This window comes from Protopterus annectens, chromosome 4.part1 (genome assembly GCF_019279795.1).
Source record: "Protopterus annectens isolate FY-2018-M chromosome 4.part1, PAN1.0, whole genome shotgun sequence".
NCBI lineage: Eukaryota > Metazoa > Chordata > Ceratodontiformes > Protopteridae > Protopterus > Protopterus annectens.
The window spans coordinates 793,581,990-793,601,251 of NC_056734.1; the positions used below are offsets into that span (position 1 = coordinate 793,581,990).

The following is a 19,262-nucleotide window of genomic DNA, read 5'->3' on the forward strand; positions in this document are numbered from 1 at the left end:
CTAATAACCTAACCGTTGTTGTTGTTGTTGTCTTTCAGCTTTTACCGGTTAGGGGTCGCCACAGCGTAACTCAGGTCTGCTAATGATTGGCAGTAGATTTTCACGGTGCCGAGTTGCCAGCTCGATGCCCAACCTTCAACAAAGGCACACCCATTCATGCATATCTTTCGGAGGCCACTCGACCATAGGTAGGACATGCAGACTCCACACAGAAGGCACTCCCCTCACACTAGCTGAGAATTGAACAGGAGAACCTCTTGTTGTGAGGCAACAATGCTACCGCTGCACCACCACGGCATTAACCTAACCATATACCCTGTTTATTGCTATCTACAGCATATTTCAGGGAAAATTATCAGAACTGAAGCTTGACACTTAATCTACATTTATTTGTGAAATTTGTCACTGCATTATTTATTAGTTAATATGTAACAGTTGATTGGTGTCAGATTAGAATACACATGGAGTGAATACAAGAATAATGATCACTTATTTGAAAAGATTATGCCTTCTGTGTGGCATCTGCATGTCCTCCCCGTGGTCGAGTGGCCTCTGAAAGACATGCGTGAATGGGCATGTGTGCCTTCGCTGAAGGTTGGGTGTCGGGATGGCAACTCAGCACCATAAAAATCGACTGCCAATCATTAGCGGACCGGAGTTCCACTGTGGCGACCCCTAACCGGGAAAAGCTGAAAAGACAAACATTTATCAAAGCACAATCTCTTTTTAAACTTACCCAGATATCATGTTCATTGACTGAATGGAATATACAGCATTATTTCAGAGCAAATGAGCAGAACACAGGCCTGAACATTAACCTGGATATTGCACTACATTTATTTGTGAAATTTGTTGATGCATTATTTATTATAGCAATAACTGATGATGTCAGTGTGGTATATTGAAATTTATTCATGGCTGGCATGGTTTAATCATGAGGGTGAAGCCCGAGTGATTAAATAAAGCCAGCTGTGGGTAAATTTCAATATACCACAACCACGGAGTCGGTTATTGCTATTATACAATGACATTATTTAAGAAAAAAAATAATTACTTTTCCTAAATAATGTCTTTGTATAATGGTGCATTACAGTTCTTCTGCAGCTGGTGGTATACTGCTTCCTTATGTTGATGTACCGCGCATGCATATGGGAATTGCGTTCCCACACATACCCAGTACATCAGTGCTCAGGAAAGTAAGCAATGGAGAAAAGAAGTTCTCTGTTGCTCTGCTTTTCCTTTCTTTTGTTTTTTTTAATTTTAAAAAAAGGTTTGGGAAGTTTAGGGTAGGAGAGAGACAGAATGGTGGAAATACAAGGGAAATCAGGTATGTGTCATTACTTTTAAACAACATACCTGATTTCTCTTGTATTTTCTGCATGGTGTCTCTCTCATATGTCCAGAGTCCAGAGTACAAATTTTGTTTTTATTTTTGTTGAAAAAAAGTTAAAATTAATGAATATACTAACGGAAAAAAATGTGGGCGACCAGACCTTTTTCCATTGGTATATACAATGGGCACGCTGGTTGGGCTGGCCAATCAGCATGCCCGTTTTAGAATGTTAATGACCAGTCATTGTATAATACTTAATATGTAACAGTTGACTGGTGTCAGATTAGAACACACATGCAGAGAGTACAGGAATAATGAACACTTATATGAAAAAAAATATTTACCAACACACATTCTTGTTTAAAACTTTATTGATAATGGTCCTTAATATCTGGCATTTAGATACATGGATAACTGTCCAGGACTTCAGTTAATTTACTCATATACCAAGTTTATTGACTAAGTGGAATATACTGCATTATTTCAGACTAAAAGAGCAGAACACAGGCTTGAACCTTACTTTAGGTATTGCACTGCATTTATTTCTGACATGTTTTGCTGCATTCTTTAATCACTTACATGTAACACTGATTGGTGTCAGATTAGAACGCATATGCAGCAAATACAGGAATAGTGAATGAACAGTTTATTTGAAAACATTACTTATCAAAGCACCATCACCCTAGTTATCAAAGCACCATCACCCCTTAAAATGTATTGATTAATATTGTTTCAGCTCTGGCATGTAGACCATGGATAGCTGTGTAGGATTTCTATTAACTAACCTATGTACCCTGTTCATTTATTGAGTGCAACCTACAATATATTTCAGACAATGACCAGACCAGAACAGTGACTCTTTATCTGGATAGACCCCCAACATTAACTGATGTTTGGAAGCTATACTACACATTACTGCATGCTTAATTGCTTTAACTTGTTTTACTATTTCAGGTAGGCAGTGATACATTAATAAAGATGTAAGATGTCCCAGGTATGTCATACTTGACTGTTAAGACTGCAAACTCTATAATTAATTTATTGTATGATTACGCTATGCATTAAGCTATTACTTTGATGTTTGCCTACTTACCGCACAATTGCCTCATCCTGGTCAGATACCCTGCATGCGACTGGACATTGTGAGCCATCTCTTCAGCTGTGGGAAAAGGAACAAACCATTATGCATACCAGTTTTGCACAAATTCAACTTGTATATTTCTAAATTACTGGTATACATACTTACATATCTGTGGGGTTTGCCCAGCCCTAGCCTCTTGGACCCAGGTGTCTAAGGTTCACCTATTCCAATGCTTCATGTAATAGTAGGTGTGACAACATTGCTCACCAGTGTGGGGGTACCAGTAGCACTGATAAGTTCCCTGGCCAACTGATCCCAGGCCTCAGACTTATACTCTGAGCTCTGGTAATTGCAATGCAGCAGCTGGAGTTCATACTTCTTAACCAGGAGTCCAACAAAAACTCTGGACTACTGCACTTCCCACATCTGTGCACAAAAGCACACTCCTTCACCAACAGCACCAGGCATATCCACAACCAAGTTAAGACTCCAATGAATGATTTGAGATCAGGGCAGCTAACCATAAATAAGCTATACATGGCACTGTGCAAACAAGCACATGGAAACAAAAATAATTAAACTTGAATACATCTGATTTCTATTTTTAGATATCTAGCAGATGTCTACTGTATATCTGAGCAATGCAAAGCATAGCTGCACAATGCACTGCACCATGCAAACAAGAACATAAAAGTAAAAAACAAATTAAAATAGCAGTTTCATGAAGTAATATCTGTTGTTCACCTTTCGTGGACAGGCCAAAAGTAATTGTGCTGTACTTACCAACTATCTAGAAGTTTTCTAGACAGCCCACAAGTATGACACAGCCTCTGCAGTGTTGCTTAGATGGATTCAAAATCCATGTTAGCATGCTCTACCTCGACAGCGTGCAATAATTAATATGCATGACACACTGCAGAGGAGGAACTGTGGCCATGTACATAGGTACATTCTGTGTAGGTCTTCATGGAGCCTACATTGATTTTATTAATCCTAGGGATTATCATGGAAGTATAACATAGAGAAAGCTGTAAAGCAATTCAGACAAGAAGTGTCACCGTTAGAAGAATGTAGAAGAGGGAAGAGATCAACAAAAATACTTAGAAAGACAGATGTGTTAAAAGCAATGCACCCTATCAGAAAAGACAATTATCTATCATACACTACTACAAATAATGAATTAAAGATCATAAGAAGTTACTAGGCTATTGCCCTTGTAGCCCTTCTAAGCGTAGCCAAGAATTTAGCCAATGTTCCAACAAGTCAGCACCCTATGCCACAGTCTATTCCACAAAAGGGGAAGTCTCTGGGACACAAATCTGTCTTGCCAACAAGTCCTATTGATCTCACAGACCAGGTTGAGGTATTGCCTGTGAGTTACTGAAGTGGAGCTTAACTTGCAGATACGCAGCAGTCCCATCAGGGTGGGGTCTGAGATTGCACTGGCAGAAAAACTTAGAATATCTGCAGATAAAAATAAAAGAAAAATACAAAATAAGCAATTTATTGATGACCCTAAAAAAGACTTGTACAGAAATGGGAATCAAACAAAAGGAACATTGTAGAGGGTCAGTCTAACAGTGAGGTTGTGGCTGCCACATCCCATGCACTCATTGTGGACAGTCAGTATGTGTATGCATACCCAGTATATTGAAACTTTTGATATGGAACAGGTTTAGGGTGACACAGTTCATAAGGGTAGTGTGGTTACTCTGGTTGTGGAGCTAGTTGTTTCCACTGTAGCCATTGTGAGGGTGAGGTACCACATAAGTGGGTTGGTAGAGGTGCTCCAAAGAGGCCTACCTTTGACCTGATGCTGGTGTGTCATTACGTGCTGACAGACATATGTGTAAGGCTGTAGTGGAGGCACATTCATGTTTCACCTGGACCTCAGAAAAACTATTGCAAGTACATCATGCATTCTGATGTGCGTGACTCTGAACCATGTGGCTGATGCCATGGAGACGATTAATTACACTGGATTGGGGAGTGCCTGAGTTGAAACATTTTCTGGAGGAGAGTGGGCATCCACATAGCTGGACAGCAACTACATTTTCTCTTGTTAGCAGATGTGGCCATGCAAGATCCCGCATCTATAGTGACTCAATTTCTACTGCTCCATCGGTGATTTCAGTGTCTACTCTCAAATGTGGTACACAATGGGGTCATGGTCTTGGAAAAAGTCATGAGGAAAGCTCATCTAGCAGACATCACTCCTGTTCAGGTAACACCCTGACTTCCGGCCGGGGCCATGACAGAAACAGTGCAGCTGCTGAAAGATGTGGTTCTCATAGTCAGGAGTGATGATGTTGAACTGACTGCTCTACCATGCATGACTCACACCTACTTGAGAAGCCAGGATATAGTGCTAGCGCAGTAGTTCATTGTGTTCATGCAGACACACATTGAAAAAGAATTTCCTTGCTTGTACCACCTCACACATCCAAGCTGTCTAAACAGCACTGTTGAGTGCTGTACATCTCTTGTTACTGGCCCTGAACACTGTATACACGTTCATTACTCCGCACACATTCACTTATTTGGTGTCAGCCTTGTCCTTCTGCCATCCCCCAACCACATTCTGTAAATGATGATGATGATGCCCTCCCCTTTGCAAATGTATTTGTGACTTAAGGTTCCATATATGTCTGATGCACCCAGTGGATAGCTAATGCTTCCTTACTCACAAGCTTGCATTTATCAATATGTATTGCAGAAGAAAAGTTTTTGATTTCTTGTTTCTACTCATTTGTAAATGAACCCTTATATAATGTTTGAACCTCACTGTGTTTCAGTTAGTATTGTAAATAAAAGAGTGCAACCAGTAGGTACTTCAATCATGATTCTTGATAAACATGTACAAATGAGGGTATAAGTGACCTGTTCCATGTTTTATAGACAGTGGTCAATTGAAATGCCTGATGCACAGTATTGGGTAGAATACATAACTTTATACTGCAAACGTCAGACATATGTGCTTTCACTGACATAAATGTACACCCCAGACATATGTTCTGTATAGGAGAATATACATATTTCCATATGAAAGTGTTCTGTTATATAAGCTTTTTATTCTCATTACAGATTCTACACTTACCTTGTCATTAATGCAGGTACAAATTGTGCCTTGGGGATATTCCTGTTTGCTGCTATCCAAACAGAACAATTAGATAGTTAAGTAAATGCTGTGGGATATGACAAGCAACAGCTTTCCTATTTGTATGTGTATGGCATCTTATGCTTTCACCTAGGTAGTAATTGTGTGCGTTGTCCTTTGCCTCATCAACAGAGCCCGGGCATACTGTGTACATATCCTACTGCCAGCACCATCTGCAGCTGGTAGTTCACTCTCAGACCCCTCATCTGCATCTGCTGCTGTTTCTGGCCTGCCTGAGGTACTGCCGCTTGCTTTCCTTGTTGAAGCTGTTTCCTGACAATTATATTTTGTAACATGGCATAGATTCTAATTATTTCTACAATGGTGACTGTGTCATACTGCAGTGCACCTCCTGATGTATCAAGACACTGGAACCCTGATTTGTGCATTCCAAACACACATTCTGTGATACTCCTAGTTTAAGCATGAGCCTCATTGTATCCTTAATCAGTGGGGTTCTGTGTTTTTCTCATAGGTGTCATGAGGCAGGGCTCCAGTGCATAACCTGCATCCCTTTGAGAAATGTCACCCTAACAAATATGGTGTACAGCTCACAGGTGTGCCATATATATGATTCATGGAAGCTAACTGGGTTACCAGCACAGGCATTGTAAATGGTCCCTTGGGGATTGCAGACAACATGACAATTTATTGAATGGTAACCTTTTCTGTGAATGTAGCTCTTTCTTTGTTCACCAGGTGGGGCATTTATTTCTATGTGTGTACAATCTAGGGCCCCTAACAATTCAGGGAATTGCTCTTCTGCACAGAAGTTCTACATGGTTCTTCATCTCTCCTGTGGGATGTGTGTGAAACATATATGATCTCTTGCATGTTGTAGCATTGCATTTAAAAACAGATGTAATATTCCAGAGGTTGATGCCTGTGATACCCCTAATTGATAAACCCTGTAGGTCTCTAAAAGTACCAGTAGCTATCATATATAATGCTACACATACTTTTGTTTCTACTGGGATGGGTTCTCCATGATTTCCCTGAGGCCTGAGTTGGGGGAGTTAGAGGTTGCATTTTTTTCTCCAGTGTTTCTCAGTCCACCCAGTATTGCACAGCCATTTTTGTGTCATGTGGTCCATAACAGGTCAAACATAAACACTCTTCTTTTTCTTGTCCAAGGTCTGCCAGTAACAGCACCTTGACCTAAGGTCTGATCCACATGCAGCATAATGATAGCAGCAGCAACCCCTAACATGTTTTTGTTTTGTGTGTGTGTGTGTGTGTGTGTGTGTGTGTGTGTGTGTGTGTGTGTGTGTGTGTGTGTGTGCGTGTGTGCGTGTGTGCGTGTGTGTGTGTGTGTGTGTGTGTGCATGTGTGCGTGTGTGCATGTGTGCGTGTTTTTCATGTGTGCATGTGTGCGTGTGTGCATGTGTGCGTGTGTGCATGTGTGCGTGTGCCTGTGCGTGTGTGTGTTTTGTGTGTGCGTGTGTGCGTGTGTGCGTGTGTGTGCGTGTGTGCGTGTGTGTGTGTGTGTGTGTGTGTGTGTGTGTGTGTGTGTGTGTGTGTGTGTGTGTGTGTGTGTGTTTGTATGTTTCTAAGTGTAAGTGCGCCTGTTTTACAAAGATGTTTGGAGTTCAGGGCAAATAGCTACACTAAGTACGCACATTTGCTTTACAGCTTTCTGAATACCACCACTGTGCTGGATTGGTTAATTAGCATGTACTTTGGCAATTTATGCTGCTATTACCCTATTCTGCAATTTCCCTTTGTTTTGCACCTCAACACTTGTGTAGAGCTGTTTAATGAATACCAAATAGTGCACTTTCATGTTGGTGGTGCAGCACCCTGCCAATACAATACACTTAGTGTAGCTGTTAATGAATCTGACCCATAGAAGGCTGCAAGATTTCTTCTCTACCTCACATAAGTTAGGGTATTCCTGCTTTATGGATTTGACAATCATTACTGCTTCACATGGCCACTTACCAGACAACATTAAGTTGTGTAGTGCATGTAGCTCAATGATTACACTCTAATATTCAGGAAAAGATAAACCAGTTAAACACCAGAGTGGCATATAACCTGGCATTAACAAACGTTAAGCACCCCCTGATAAAGTTGTTAAAGTTGAGTCTAATGTCAGGCAGGAAAATCTGCCAGTATTATCCAGCAAATGACAGTGGCAGAAATAAAATATATGCTTCTGCCTGGTGTCCATGCTGGTAACGTTCCCAAGTTAATGAATTGCTTGAATACCAGGATGTGTTAGCATCCATTTACTGAAGGATACAAACTCTGAAACTCAAATGTATGCTATTATTTACTGACTTCATTCCTCATTGCTGTGAGCTGAAAAACACATATTTTATGAGGGACAGACCACAAATATAAAGCAATAACCTGGATGTCCTGCAAAAATCCAGATAGTTGAAAGGTATGGAGGTAAGTGTAAACATAATGGACTGTGTTACACTACCTGTCTGCCAGCACTCGCTATGCATTTTATAGTTTTGTAATCAGGAAAACAAAAAACATTGACTGTTTTTTTCTTCCTGAAACTAGGAGTAAATGGAGCAAATAAAGTTCTGTGCACTACAAAGAATTAGGATTGTGCCACCAGTCATAACCTAATATTATGTGTTCGTGACATGGATGTCAAGATTCACTTCTAAAGCTTCACTCTTCTCGGCAACCATGTCTCAAACAGATAATAAGCTGGTCAAAATCAGCAACCTGACCATAATCCTCTATTCCATTCCCTTTTATCAAGTTTAATCATGATCTTAATTATCCATGCTAGCATTAGTTAGAATACAACCACTTCATGCAAAATGCTAGTTTGTTTATCCTCTCTTCTTCTACTGGATTTATTCTTCCATGGAACAATCTAGAAACAGAATACCATAGCAACTGGGTTTTGTCACTTGGGGTCCTCTAATCCAGTTAGTCAATCATTTATCACCTTTCCCAGATATTTTTTCTCCTTTGGCTCTATTAAACCCAGTCAAGCTTCTTGGTCTGTGTTTCTGAATCATCAGTCTCTTGTAGGACCAAGTATTCTCTTCCCCCTCTTACCACCCTGCACTTCACAGTCTCCTGTTCCCCCTATTATTGAAATTTTCTTCTGATTGGTAACTCATAAACTGAATTATTTCATTTCTTTTCTTTTTTATGACAGTACAAGTCGCCTCACAGCAAGAGGTTCTCCCATTCGATTCTCGGCTGGAGCACCTTTTGTGTGGAGTCTACATGTCCTCCCCACAGTTGAGTGACGTTCAAAAGACATGCGTGAATGGGCATGCCTTCGTTGAAGGTTGTGCGTTGGGCTGGCACCTTGGCACCGTAAAAGTCTACTGCCAATCATTAGCGGACCGGAGTTCCGCTGTGGCGACCCCTAACCGGGAAAAGCCAAAAGAAGAACAACAAGCTGTCATCACTTTGTTTCCTTGCTGACAGGTGTCTTTCTTCATATATCTCTTCATCTACATGACTGCTTGCATGTACATCATTGTTTGTTTCCACTACCTTTTCTCCTTTGAGGAAGTAGCATGCATCAATTCATCTCCCATTTTCTCATTAGCTGAATTAATTGTCTCCTTCAATATACATCAAAACATATCACAAAGCATTCTAACTATGTACATCTGTATTCCAGGTCCTGGAAAGCTGACCTTTGCAGAATTTCATTACAATACACTCCAGAATGACTTCCCTGATTTTGATGGAGTGTAAACTGGATGTGATTTCATCTTGAGTACAGATCCCATATCTGCAGCTCCCTAACAGCTGTACCCCATTTAGAATCACTGCTGGAGTGGTTTCTGTTTGTGATATGGCAATGATTCAAAGTCATTTGGGCTTTTCATTCATCTTTGTGGTTGTGTCTATGGAGTTTATATATTTAAGTTAAGTTAGTGGGGAAAGTAAAACCACACAACTTGCAAGCCACCAATGCAAAGAATGCATTTATTTGTTTATTTTGTCTCACTGAAATTATAACTGGTTTATTTTATCTGAATATAGCTCTGAAAAAAAAAAAACATTCAATGAAATATAGTGGAACTGCCATTACCCCACCTGTCACTGTGTAAGTCTACTGCTTCTGCCTCCTACTCACATACCCCTGTTCACTTACTTTTGACAAATATTCCAGCTGTTTTTTTTTCAGACATTCAGTCACCCCTTATGAACTGCTCCTAACTTGTTCCTGTTATTCTATTCCCATCATAACATTGTTCTCATAGGATCTATATAAAATTATTCTGTCCCATGCATGGTATGTCCAATAGCAACTTCATTTTCAGTAGAACAAAATTATAAACCCTTCCATTTCTGCCATTTTTTCATAAACCATATCTCTCAACCTCTTAAAGCAAGAAATCTGGACAAAGCTATAAATAATGTGTGTGTGTGTGTGTGGGGGGGGGGGGGGGTCAAAGGCTCACAAATAGGAACAATTTTTAAATATTGCTCTTACAATCTCAGAAAGTTAATAAGAATAACAGGTTTTGATTTAGCATGCATTTTCTGAAGTGTACAAAGTTTAAAACCTAAATGTTTATCATTATTTTCTGACTTCAGCCCTCAAAGATTTTATAATGATTTGACAGAAAAGCAAAATTCTATAAGAAACAGACCAAAAATATGTGGCTAAATTCTGGACATTCTGCAAAGATCTGGACTGTTGAGAGGTATGCCATAAACACTCTTTGTAACAAGTCTATCAATAAAGGAATACCTGTTTGATCTATCCATCTCTCCCACTATTTCAAAAAATACGCAGCAAATGAAAGGCTAAAAACAAAATGCCCATATTATACCAGTGCCTAGTACACCAAGCCACCCAAAAGAACTAAGCTAATACAAGAACTGATCTTCCAATCGCAACTTACTCATGCAGCTAATAATAAGTTTCAGTGGCAAGGTTTTTGCTCTTGGACTCTTCTCAGCCTGTCTTATCGTAGGTGTTTTACTGAACAAAGTGTATGAAATGAAGAAGAGAGGGAACTGAGTATCAGCTAGAGATTCTATTCTAGAAACAATCACACTTTACACACAGTTTCACTTCACATCTTATTGCCCACCCTGATATTTTAAATACCCTCAGTTTCACTTAGAAAAAAATAATTCACATGCAGCCATTACACAAAGCTATTATCTTCAAAACTCATTCAGTAGGAAAAGTAATTCAACCTTCATATAATTTGCTTCAGGTGTAACTCGATATGTTCTGTACATAAATAACCCGACAAACACTAACATTTATTTTATGGTACTATTTTGGACAAAAAAAAAATCTAATAGACAAAAACATAGCTATTAAACATTTAGTTTTCATTCTGAAGAGTCAGTAATCAGCTCACAGGGCCACTTTAGCTTTCAGTTGTTTTCCACTTTCTCTCAGTTTTCCATTTTGTTTAATACAATACAGTTAACTGGAACTCAAGCAACCAGAACTCTCAAGCAATCGTCAAAAAAGTATCGAAGAAATAAAGTACAATTTTCATGTGTTACACTTTCTGTTTTCCCCCTGCAGAACCAAGCCAGTAGTATAGGGTACAGTATAAGTCAGATCTATTTTTAATAGTAACTCTCAAACAACCAGAAACTACAGTTATCTGGCATCTACTACTCCCCATGGGTGCTGGTTAACTGAGAGTTTACTGTACTTGCTAATAGTAATATTTTTGGAATACCACCTGGCTGTGGGTGCTGTTTAAACATCGTTTTTCAAATGCATAATTCACCCCCAACAAGAAGGTGCACACACTGTCAACGTGCACCTGGTTTAGGTTTGGGTAAGTACATTAAAAGCATATTAAATATGGTGTTAATTTATGTGAATAAAATGCACTTAAGTATAATGATGTTTATGGTTATACTTCTGATTTATTTATTTATTTTTGATGCTGAATTCTGATTCTGAGATAAAACTGACATGTAATGTATTTATAGCTAATCAAATTTAGTATGTTTGATTTTGTAACTCTACCGATCTACATACTTCTAATATCATGGAAAAGTATTTACTGAAATAACTTAGATGCAAGAAAATGAAAAAAGAAATCCTCAACATTGTACCTCCACATGTTCCTGCTTAACAGATTTCATTACAGCAATATTATGGGTAGCTGTTAGATTTTTTTCTATTATCAGCATTTTGCAGAGAAAACAGGTAATAAAACATGCTTATACAACATTCAATCTTAGAGAATATTTCAGATAATATATATATATATATATATATATATATATATATATATATATATATATATATGGTTCTACCTGACTTCATCGACGTGCAGAAGACCGTCAGGTAAGTGTAAGGTTAGGGTAGTGATGTTTGAAGTAAGAAGGAGTTAGGGTGAGTAGGGAGTCAGGGGAGTGTGCAGTGTTAGTGGCGGACCTTAGCAGTAGGGGTTAGGAGGTTTAGGTCAGGGTGTAGGTGTATGTGTATGTGAGGTTTAGTGTGGGTTTGCAGGATTTTGGTGTGCTTTGTGTTGTGTAGTGGTTTTTGGATGGGGAATGTGTTTTGTTTGTTGATTGTGGTGTGTGTGTATAAGGTTTTGTTGGTGTTTCGGTTTATTTGTTTACGGGGTATGTGGTTTTTGAATTTTTTTTGTGTTTGTGTCGGGTATGTTTCGGTGTGATTGCGTTGTCGGTGTTTTGGTGTTAAGTCAGGTAGAACCATATATATATATATATATATATATATATATATATATATATATATATATATATATAAAACTGCGGTGGTGGTGCTGCGGTAGCGTTGTCGCCTCACAGCAAGACATTGTCCCGTTCGATTCTCAGCTAAAGCATCTTCTGTGTGGAGACCTGAGTGAATGGGTATACCTTCGTTGAAGGTTGTACATCAGGGCTGGCAACTTGGCAACTTGGTATGTAAAAATCTGCTGCCAATCATTAGCGGACCAGAGTTCCGCTGTGGTGACCCCTAACTGGGAAAAGCCGAAAGATACAACAATATATATATATATATATATATATATATATATTTATATACACACAAACACACACAGATCCGTCTTAATGAGTAGCTTAGTCACAACAATTATGTTTTTCAAATCTACTGTTAACATAATTTAAAACTATTCTTATCAGAAGGTTCAGTACTCAGAGTCCTTGCTGGAGGGAAAAATATACTTTGTCATCTTGGCTCTGTCAAGAAGTAGCAATATGTCATCATGCTTTCAAAAATGCCAGAAAAATATATTAACTTACCACATTTTGCACACTTCTATAAAATGCATTTACCAACATTACTTTCCATTTTTGTTGTACTGGATCTGGAACAGGAGTGTATATGTAGTAAGCAGTTAGGCCTGTTACAATCAAAACAATTAAGATGGTCTTCGCTTTCATGTTTGCTTACTCTGGTAAGTTATTTAGTTCCCTTTGCAATGTAATAAACTTCTCTCTGCACCTCAGCTTTTACAAGTTGTGCATGTGTTGCCATCTGCTGATTGAAAAAAACATTCTCCGTAAAAGGCATTACATCACAAGTTCTGGGAGATCATCTCATTTCTGTAGTCTCGGTGTAATTTTACATGATATATTAAGAAAAGGCACTGGGTTTAGAAATGTTAAATTGGCAGGTGGAGCATTAACTTAATTGCCTTTCATGGGCTTTTTTTTTTTTTTGTTAAGAATTGTAAAGAACCTTGTCTGTTCATGCAGTCAGGCATGAAATCAACTCACTTTTAAATAAATATACTTTTGTGCTTAACAGCATAAACTGACCATCTGGCTAGTTGCCAAGCATAGCAAGATAAAGAAAAAGCAAGAAACAGTATAATGTACGGTTGCTTGCATCTAGGATATGACTGATTGCCTGGGAACTGTTACTTAAATAGAGAATTTTCACAGCAATGATGCAAAGCAGTCTAAGAGCAGCAACCCATAGTGTACAACAAAATATAATGGGTGTGCATAAGTATATACAATGGAAAATAAAATAGTTACTGATTCAATATTTTGAGGAATTACTATTCCATAAATCAGTAAAATGATGACAAATGGAAATAATACAGAAAAAGAAAACTAAAAGTTGGCTTATAGAAAATAAAATAAAATAAAATGAAATAATATAAAAATAACTTCTGTACATTTTGTTGCCATGAGTGGCCTATATCTCTTGAAATCTCACTACATCTGTAGCCATCTACTAACCCCCCCCATGTGAAGAAGCTAGGATTATGTATATACAGCAAAAAGGTATGTTTTTGTGATTGTCACCCCTCATCTTCACCAACTCACATCTGTCCTTAAACTCTCCCTGGGATTCAATAAACTCCGTGTAAACTTTGGGTGAAGCCTACACTGAGTTCATGTGTGTGTGCAGTGATGCGCAGTAGGCAACAGGGCTAATTACATATTCATGCTGCACAGCACATTTAAATGTAAATAAGCATGGTTTCAGTGTTTTCTGCCAGGAAACCATGTAAGACAACATGGATAGCAAACCTGTTTATCTCAGAGCACAGTAGATTAGTGAGTTCACATGTGTGCTTCAATGATTACCAGGGCTTAACATATAACATTTTTCATAGCTTTCAATCTCTTAGTGAAAGAAATCTGAAAAAAAACACAGCATAACAGGGTGACAATGACCTAAAAATAGTGACAGATTTTTATATATTTACTCTTTTAAACTTATAAATGTGCTAGAATAACAAGGTGGTCTGTGTTGATACATTTTCTGAAGGATTTGATGTCTGAAACTCAAATGTATGCAATTATTGCATGACATCAGTCCTGTGATCATTCCAGTGATATGGCAGAAAACCACAAATTTGCTAAGGAACTCATCTGGTCATCCTGGGAATATCTGGACAGGTGATAGGTATCATGCTTATGTATATGGTCCAAACACAATACAGGACAGTGTATACAGTGCAGAGTATTGTGAAATCCCATTCCTGGCATTCTGTACCAGAGTTGTGTAAATGATCTGTTAGGGTACATGGACTGCCATGTAAAATAAACACTCAGGAGGTGTGCATATTGAATAGGGACACAGAACTGTAGGAATTAATACAGGAAAAGAGGACAGGTGAGACAACCTAATGTACAACAGATGAGGGCATGTCAATGGAAGACAGTTGTAGCAGCACCACCAAACACATATAAGTATGGTACAGTAGGGACTGCACAGTGAAAATGTTTATTATATGAACTGTCACACAAGGTGATATAACAATGGGGAAGATGTCTGAATGAGATAAGCATCCTTACATGAACAATGCAGAGGGCATCTATCAAGAATGTGAAATACAATTGGGGAAGGGTGCATAACGTGAATCTGTGCAAACTGATTTACCTGACTATGAGAGTAATCTCAGCAGGGTCTCCAGCAAGTGAGACACAGGAAACGGCTTATGAACAACATTCAAAAAAGCAAGCACAACTGAGGACAGTATCAAAATAATACCATGGATAATCCCATGTCTCTGACATAATATACATGATTTAGAGTGATCAGAGATGATGCTGCACAAACAGACTAGTACAACATGTTTGGACTGTATGAGGGTTATGCCACACACTGTCTGGGCACTGTAACATCTGCTGGAGTTGTTAGGAGGGACACTGCTATGTGACATTATGATTAGTACAGGCTAGATGACTGATGTGTTTGGCAGATATCAAGGGTACCTTTCAAATCTTTGAATGTTCAGAATTTCAAATGTTACACGGTCAAGACCAAACGTTCAAAATTTTGAGTGCTCGAAGACAGACTTTCAATGGCACCGTACGGTGCAGATAGGGAGAATTTCCCTTTTCTGCACTGAAGTGCGGTCTCGGAGTTGGTATATTTAAGTAGGGGGGTGTGTGGGGTGCAGGGGGGCTTGCCCCTTGCCTACACTGTTAAAGTGTTTTTTTTTCTGTGTTTTCTTTTTTTTTTTTTTTTATGTTCAAACATCCAAATGTCGAACATTTGGATTTTGGATGTTCGAACATTTAACGTAGACCCGATATATATGGCACAATCCACACTGTCACAAATGTTACCCATGCCATTAATGTCAAACAGCTTTGTATGTACTGTGTGGATCACCAGAACAGGTACCACACATGTATCAGGTGTAACATACTCAGTAGTTTTGTTGCATACAAGGAATTAGTCAGCATGGTAACCACATGCTGGTAGATTTCCACATATCATCTACCCCAGGACCATACTTCTAAACTGTGTTGAACTACTCAGTTTTTACAGAGTTGGGTACAATTTGGGGTGCCATGATTCCCGAGTGGCACCCCTTAATTTCCGATTTCTCGGCTTTTTTTATATTAAAAAATTTAGTTTGGCATTTTGAGCTGACATCATCACATGCACAATAACATGAGCTCCGTGAAATTGCCAGCTAGCCTGTCGGACCTGACCAATAGGCTCACATGCATGTATTTCCAGCTGCCCCAGCAAGTCAGAAAGGAATGTGCAGCTGCAGGAATGGTGGAAGCCACAAGTGTTTATTATGCAGTGGCTGTTTGGATTTATTATGTCGCGGCTTGAAGAGGCTGCAGGAACAAGCAGAAGGCTTCCTCTCGGATTTACTTGTGTGGGTAAAATGCCCCAAGTGAAAATACCTGGTGGCTAGAGGTACTCAGGCTCAAACCCTGTACCTTGGGTACAGGTAACAAGAGCCTAAAGTCCCTACCCATGACCACTTCATAGATTTGTGCCTCATATTTTTGTTCTGTTCATCATAAAATCTGTGTTTTTTCTGGATTTTTCTGGAAAATTATTGAAGGATTGAATTCACTAAATAATGACAGGCATTTGAATTTCGAACTTCACATTCTTCAGAAAATAAATGGTAACATAAAACCTTTTTATTTAAGCAATTTTCTAACTTCATAAGATCAGTATTTTAAATTTGTCCCTATTTTTGGGGCTGTATTTCCCCATTATTGGCTTTGTCCAGGGTTTTTGTGCTAAGATGTTGACAGCTATGGTGAGAAGTGAGAACTGAATTCTGTATTTCCCCCATTATTGGCTTTGTCCAGTTTTTTTCTGCTAAGAGATTGAGAGCAATGGTGAGAAGTGAGAACTGAATTCACTAAGTGATAGCCAGTTAAGTTTCAGTCTTCAAATCTTTCAGGAAATTGCTGATTTGGCATAGTGGTATGTTGTTCTGACTGCCATGCATAGGGTCCTGGGGCCAAGTCTTGGCAGTAAAATGCATGGTGGTAACACAACATTTTATTCTAGCAACTTTCCAAAATTATAAAAGCAATGTCCCTGATTTTTGGGCTTTTGCCCCCCCCCCCCAATAAATTTTGGCTTTTCTCCTAATTTCTTGTGCTGCAAAGTTGAGAGATACAGTTGAGTGTTGAGTGGATTTTACAAGGAGCTGAGAGCTTCAGAGGAAGAGGAGTTTAGTGTTGCTTATGCTAAGTTTGTATGGTTAATAGCATAACAGGTTAGATGCTTGGTTCTGATGCAGAATGCTGTGGGTTCTACTCCCACAGTATGTAGATGCATTGCTGATACTGTACTGTGTTGTACTTTTAAAGGGGGGTGTAACAAGTCAAGGGTGTAGCTAGAGATACAATAGAACTCACAGAAGTGAGAAAATTTCATGCACAAGAGCATTTGTGCCTCAGTGGGAAGATCAACAAATATCATTAACCCAAATTCAGGAACAGAAAATCAGAATTATTATGTTATGTGCTGCATTATAAGAAACATATTTTTAAAAAGTACAGTACATTTTCCACCATTTAAGATAAAACACATTTTCCACTTCAGACAGTGGAGAAGCAAGAGCGGCCAATTAACAGCACCTGGAATACAATGATAGTTTTGATGCCTCCGGATGAATGTAGGAGAGGGTCTGTCAGTACTTGGACTAAAATTGGAAGTCTTAAAACATGCAGTCCACCTAGTTTATTTTGTTGTGTATTTACAGCTATTGAGTTGGTCGGATAACACAAATCAGAGTACGTCAAGCAAAAAACTGAAACTGAAAATGAAGTTCAAGAAGCTGTGCAAGAAGCCCATGGCTTACACTACTGTCATTCTATTATTATATATAATATATGAATGTGTGTGTGTGTGTGTGTGTGCGCGTGTACGTGAGAACATGCGTAGAAGTAGACTTTTATGATGGAAATGTTCTGAATTAGGAAGTTTTGTCATTATTGGTTCATGCATTTTGTTTCATTGCGTACTGGAAAAATGTTCAAACAATAAATTTAAAATGTGCTCCAAGTCTAACAAGTGTGCTGTATTATACAAGGAATATAATTTAATAAAGTCAGGAAGGTGTGTCAAAGAACACATGTATGTTTCTTCTTTTGTGTGCAAAGGGCCTATGATTTGAAAACAGTCCAAAGGTAATCTTTATCTACCACTGGCTAGATGCATTTCCTTGGATGTAGTGTGGGTTTCAATGCTGTTTCAATGAATGTGAGTTTCAAGGACAGAGAAGTTTTAATGGTAAGTTTATTTTCATTGTGAGACAGTATTGCTTTGTTTAGCAGATGTCTAGTAGTGTTTGTGCATTGTGCTATAAAATATAAAAATAAAATCCAAGCAATCATTGTAGAAGTAAAGCAGTATGCACATTAGTGTTTATGATAGATGGGGCAAAATAGCCAGGTAATGGGACATTGGAATGGCTGCAGGGGGGACTCTGGTGCCATATTTTGGTTGTCTGTTCTTCAGTTTGGATTTGAAGGTTGGTAGCCCTCAATTCCATTGGAGTGGGTGGGGTTACGTAATTATGTATGCAAATTGTATGTTAATCAGCGCACAGATTTGTACCTATTTTTCATGGGTCTTGTCCAGATTTATGATGTTTCCAGGTTATGTTTTATGCCCAGGACACAGGTCACATACCTGTTGTTCTGATTATAGGGTGTGATTATACTTGGGCTGTGCATTTGTTTTCCTAACATAACAAATCCCCCCCATGTTTTGTGCCATTGCAGGTGTTGCCATGGCTGTGGCAGCAATCTTTGGTGTGTGTGGATACTGTCTGTATTATACTAATGTCACATCTGGAGTCAATGATTGCCCACAATCTGTAGTCTTTCACACAGCTGTTTGGACACAGGATGTGTATGTCATCTGTGATGTCTGTCACTTAAATAATGGACAGGAAAGGGTCTAGCAGACAGATCTGATGTGCAGACCTGATCAGTGGACCTGAGAGATAGGTCACTTCACAATTTTCTACATACTTAGATGCCATGTATGTGATACAGTGGGTAGACCACTGTATCACATACTTAGATGCCTTGTGTGTGATACAGTGGTCTACCCACTTGGTGATATAGGTGTTTATGGCCACATCTGACAGTGCTGAGTGAATACCTCAGTGTGGATTTGTGTCAAATGCCTTGGGCATGTCAAGTTCAAAAGGATGATAGTGTTGCCATCATGCATGCCCTGGATGACCTATTTGAGGACATCTAACATATGTAACAGACATGATGTAGCATTAACAACTCACACAGGTCTGTTGCACACAGCAGAGATATTACTAGTGTCCATTTAGAAAAGGTCAGTGATGACATGGTGGTTTACCTTACAGATGAAGAGAGTCAGGATGCACCTATACATGCATGCATCAGGTGCTTCCCTCTTCATCTCAGACAGATGCATGTTGATGTACACCTTTCTACAGGAGCATCGTCTATGTGGAGGGTATGTTGAAGTATGTATTCAGCAGTATCAGGTGTATGTGATGAGTCATGTGAAAGGTGAT

The 19,262-nt window shown here is 38.9% G+C and overlaps 1 protein-coding gene across 1 annotated transcript in view; it reads right to left on the reverse strand.

Annotated features, from left to right (window-relative positions):
- The window catches only part of LOC122801056 (arylacetamide deacetylase-like), a 491,398-nt gene extending 478,082 nt beyond the window's left edge, over nucleotides 1-13,316 (reverse strand). The window contains exon 1 of the mRNA XM_044070539.1: nucleotides 12,769-13,316. Coding sequence (XP_043926474.1) covers nucleotides 12,769-12,909 — 141 coding nt within the window. The 5' untranslated portion in view covers nucleotides 12,910-13,316. The remainder of the gene's footprint in view (nucleotides 1-12,768) is intronic.
- Nucleotides 13,317-19,262: the final 5,946 nt, after the last annotated feature.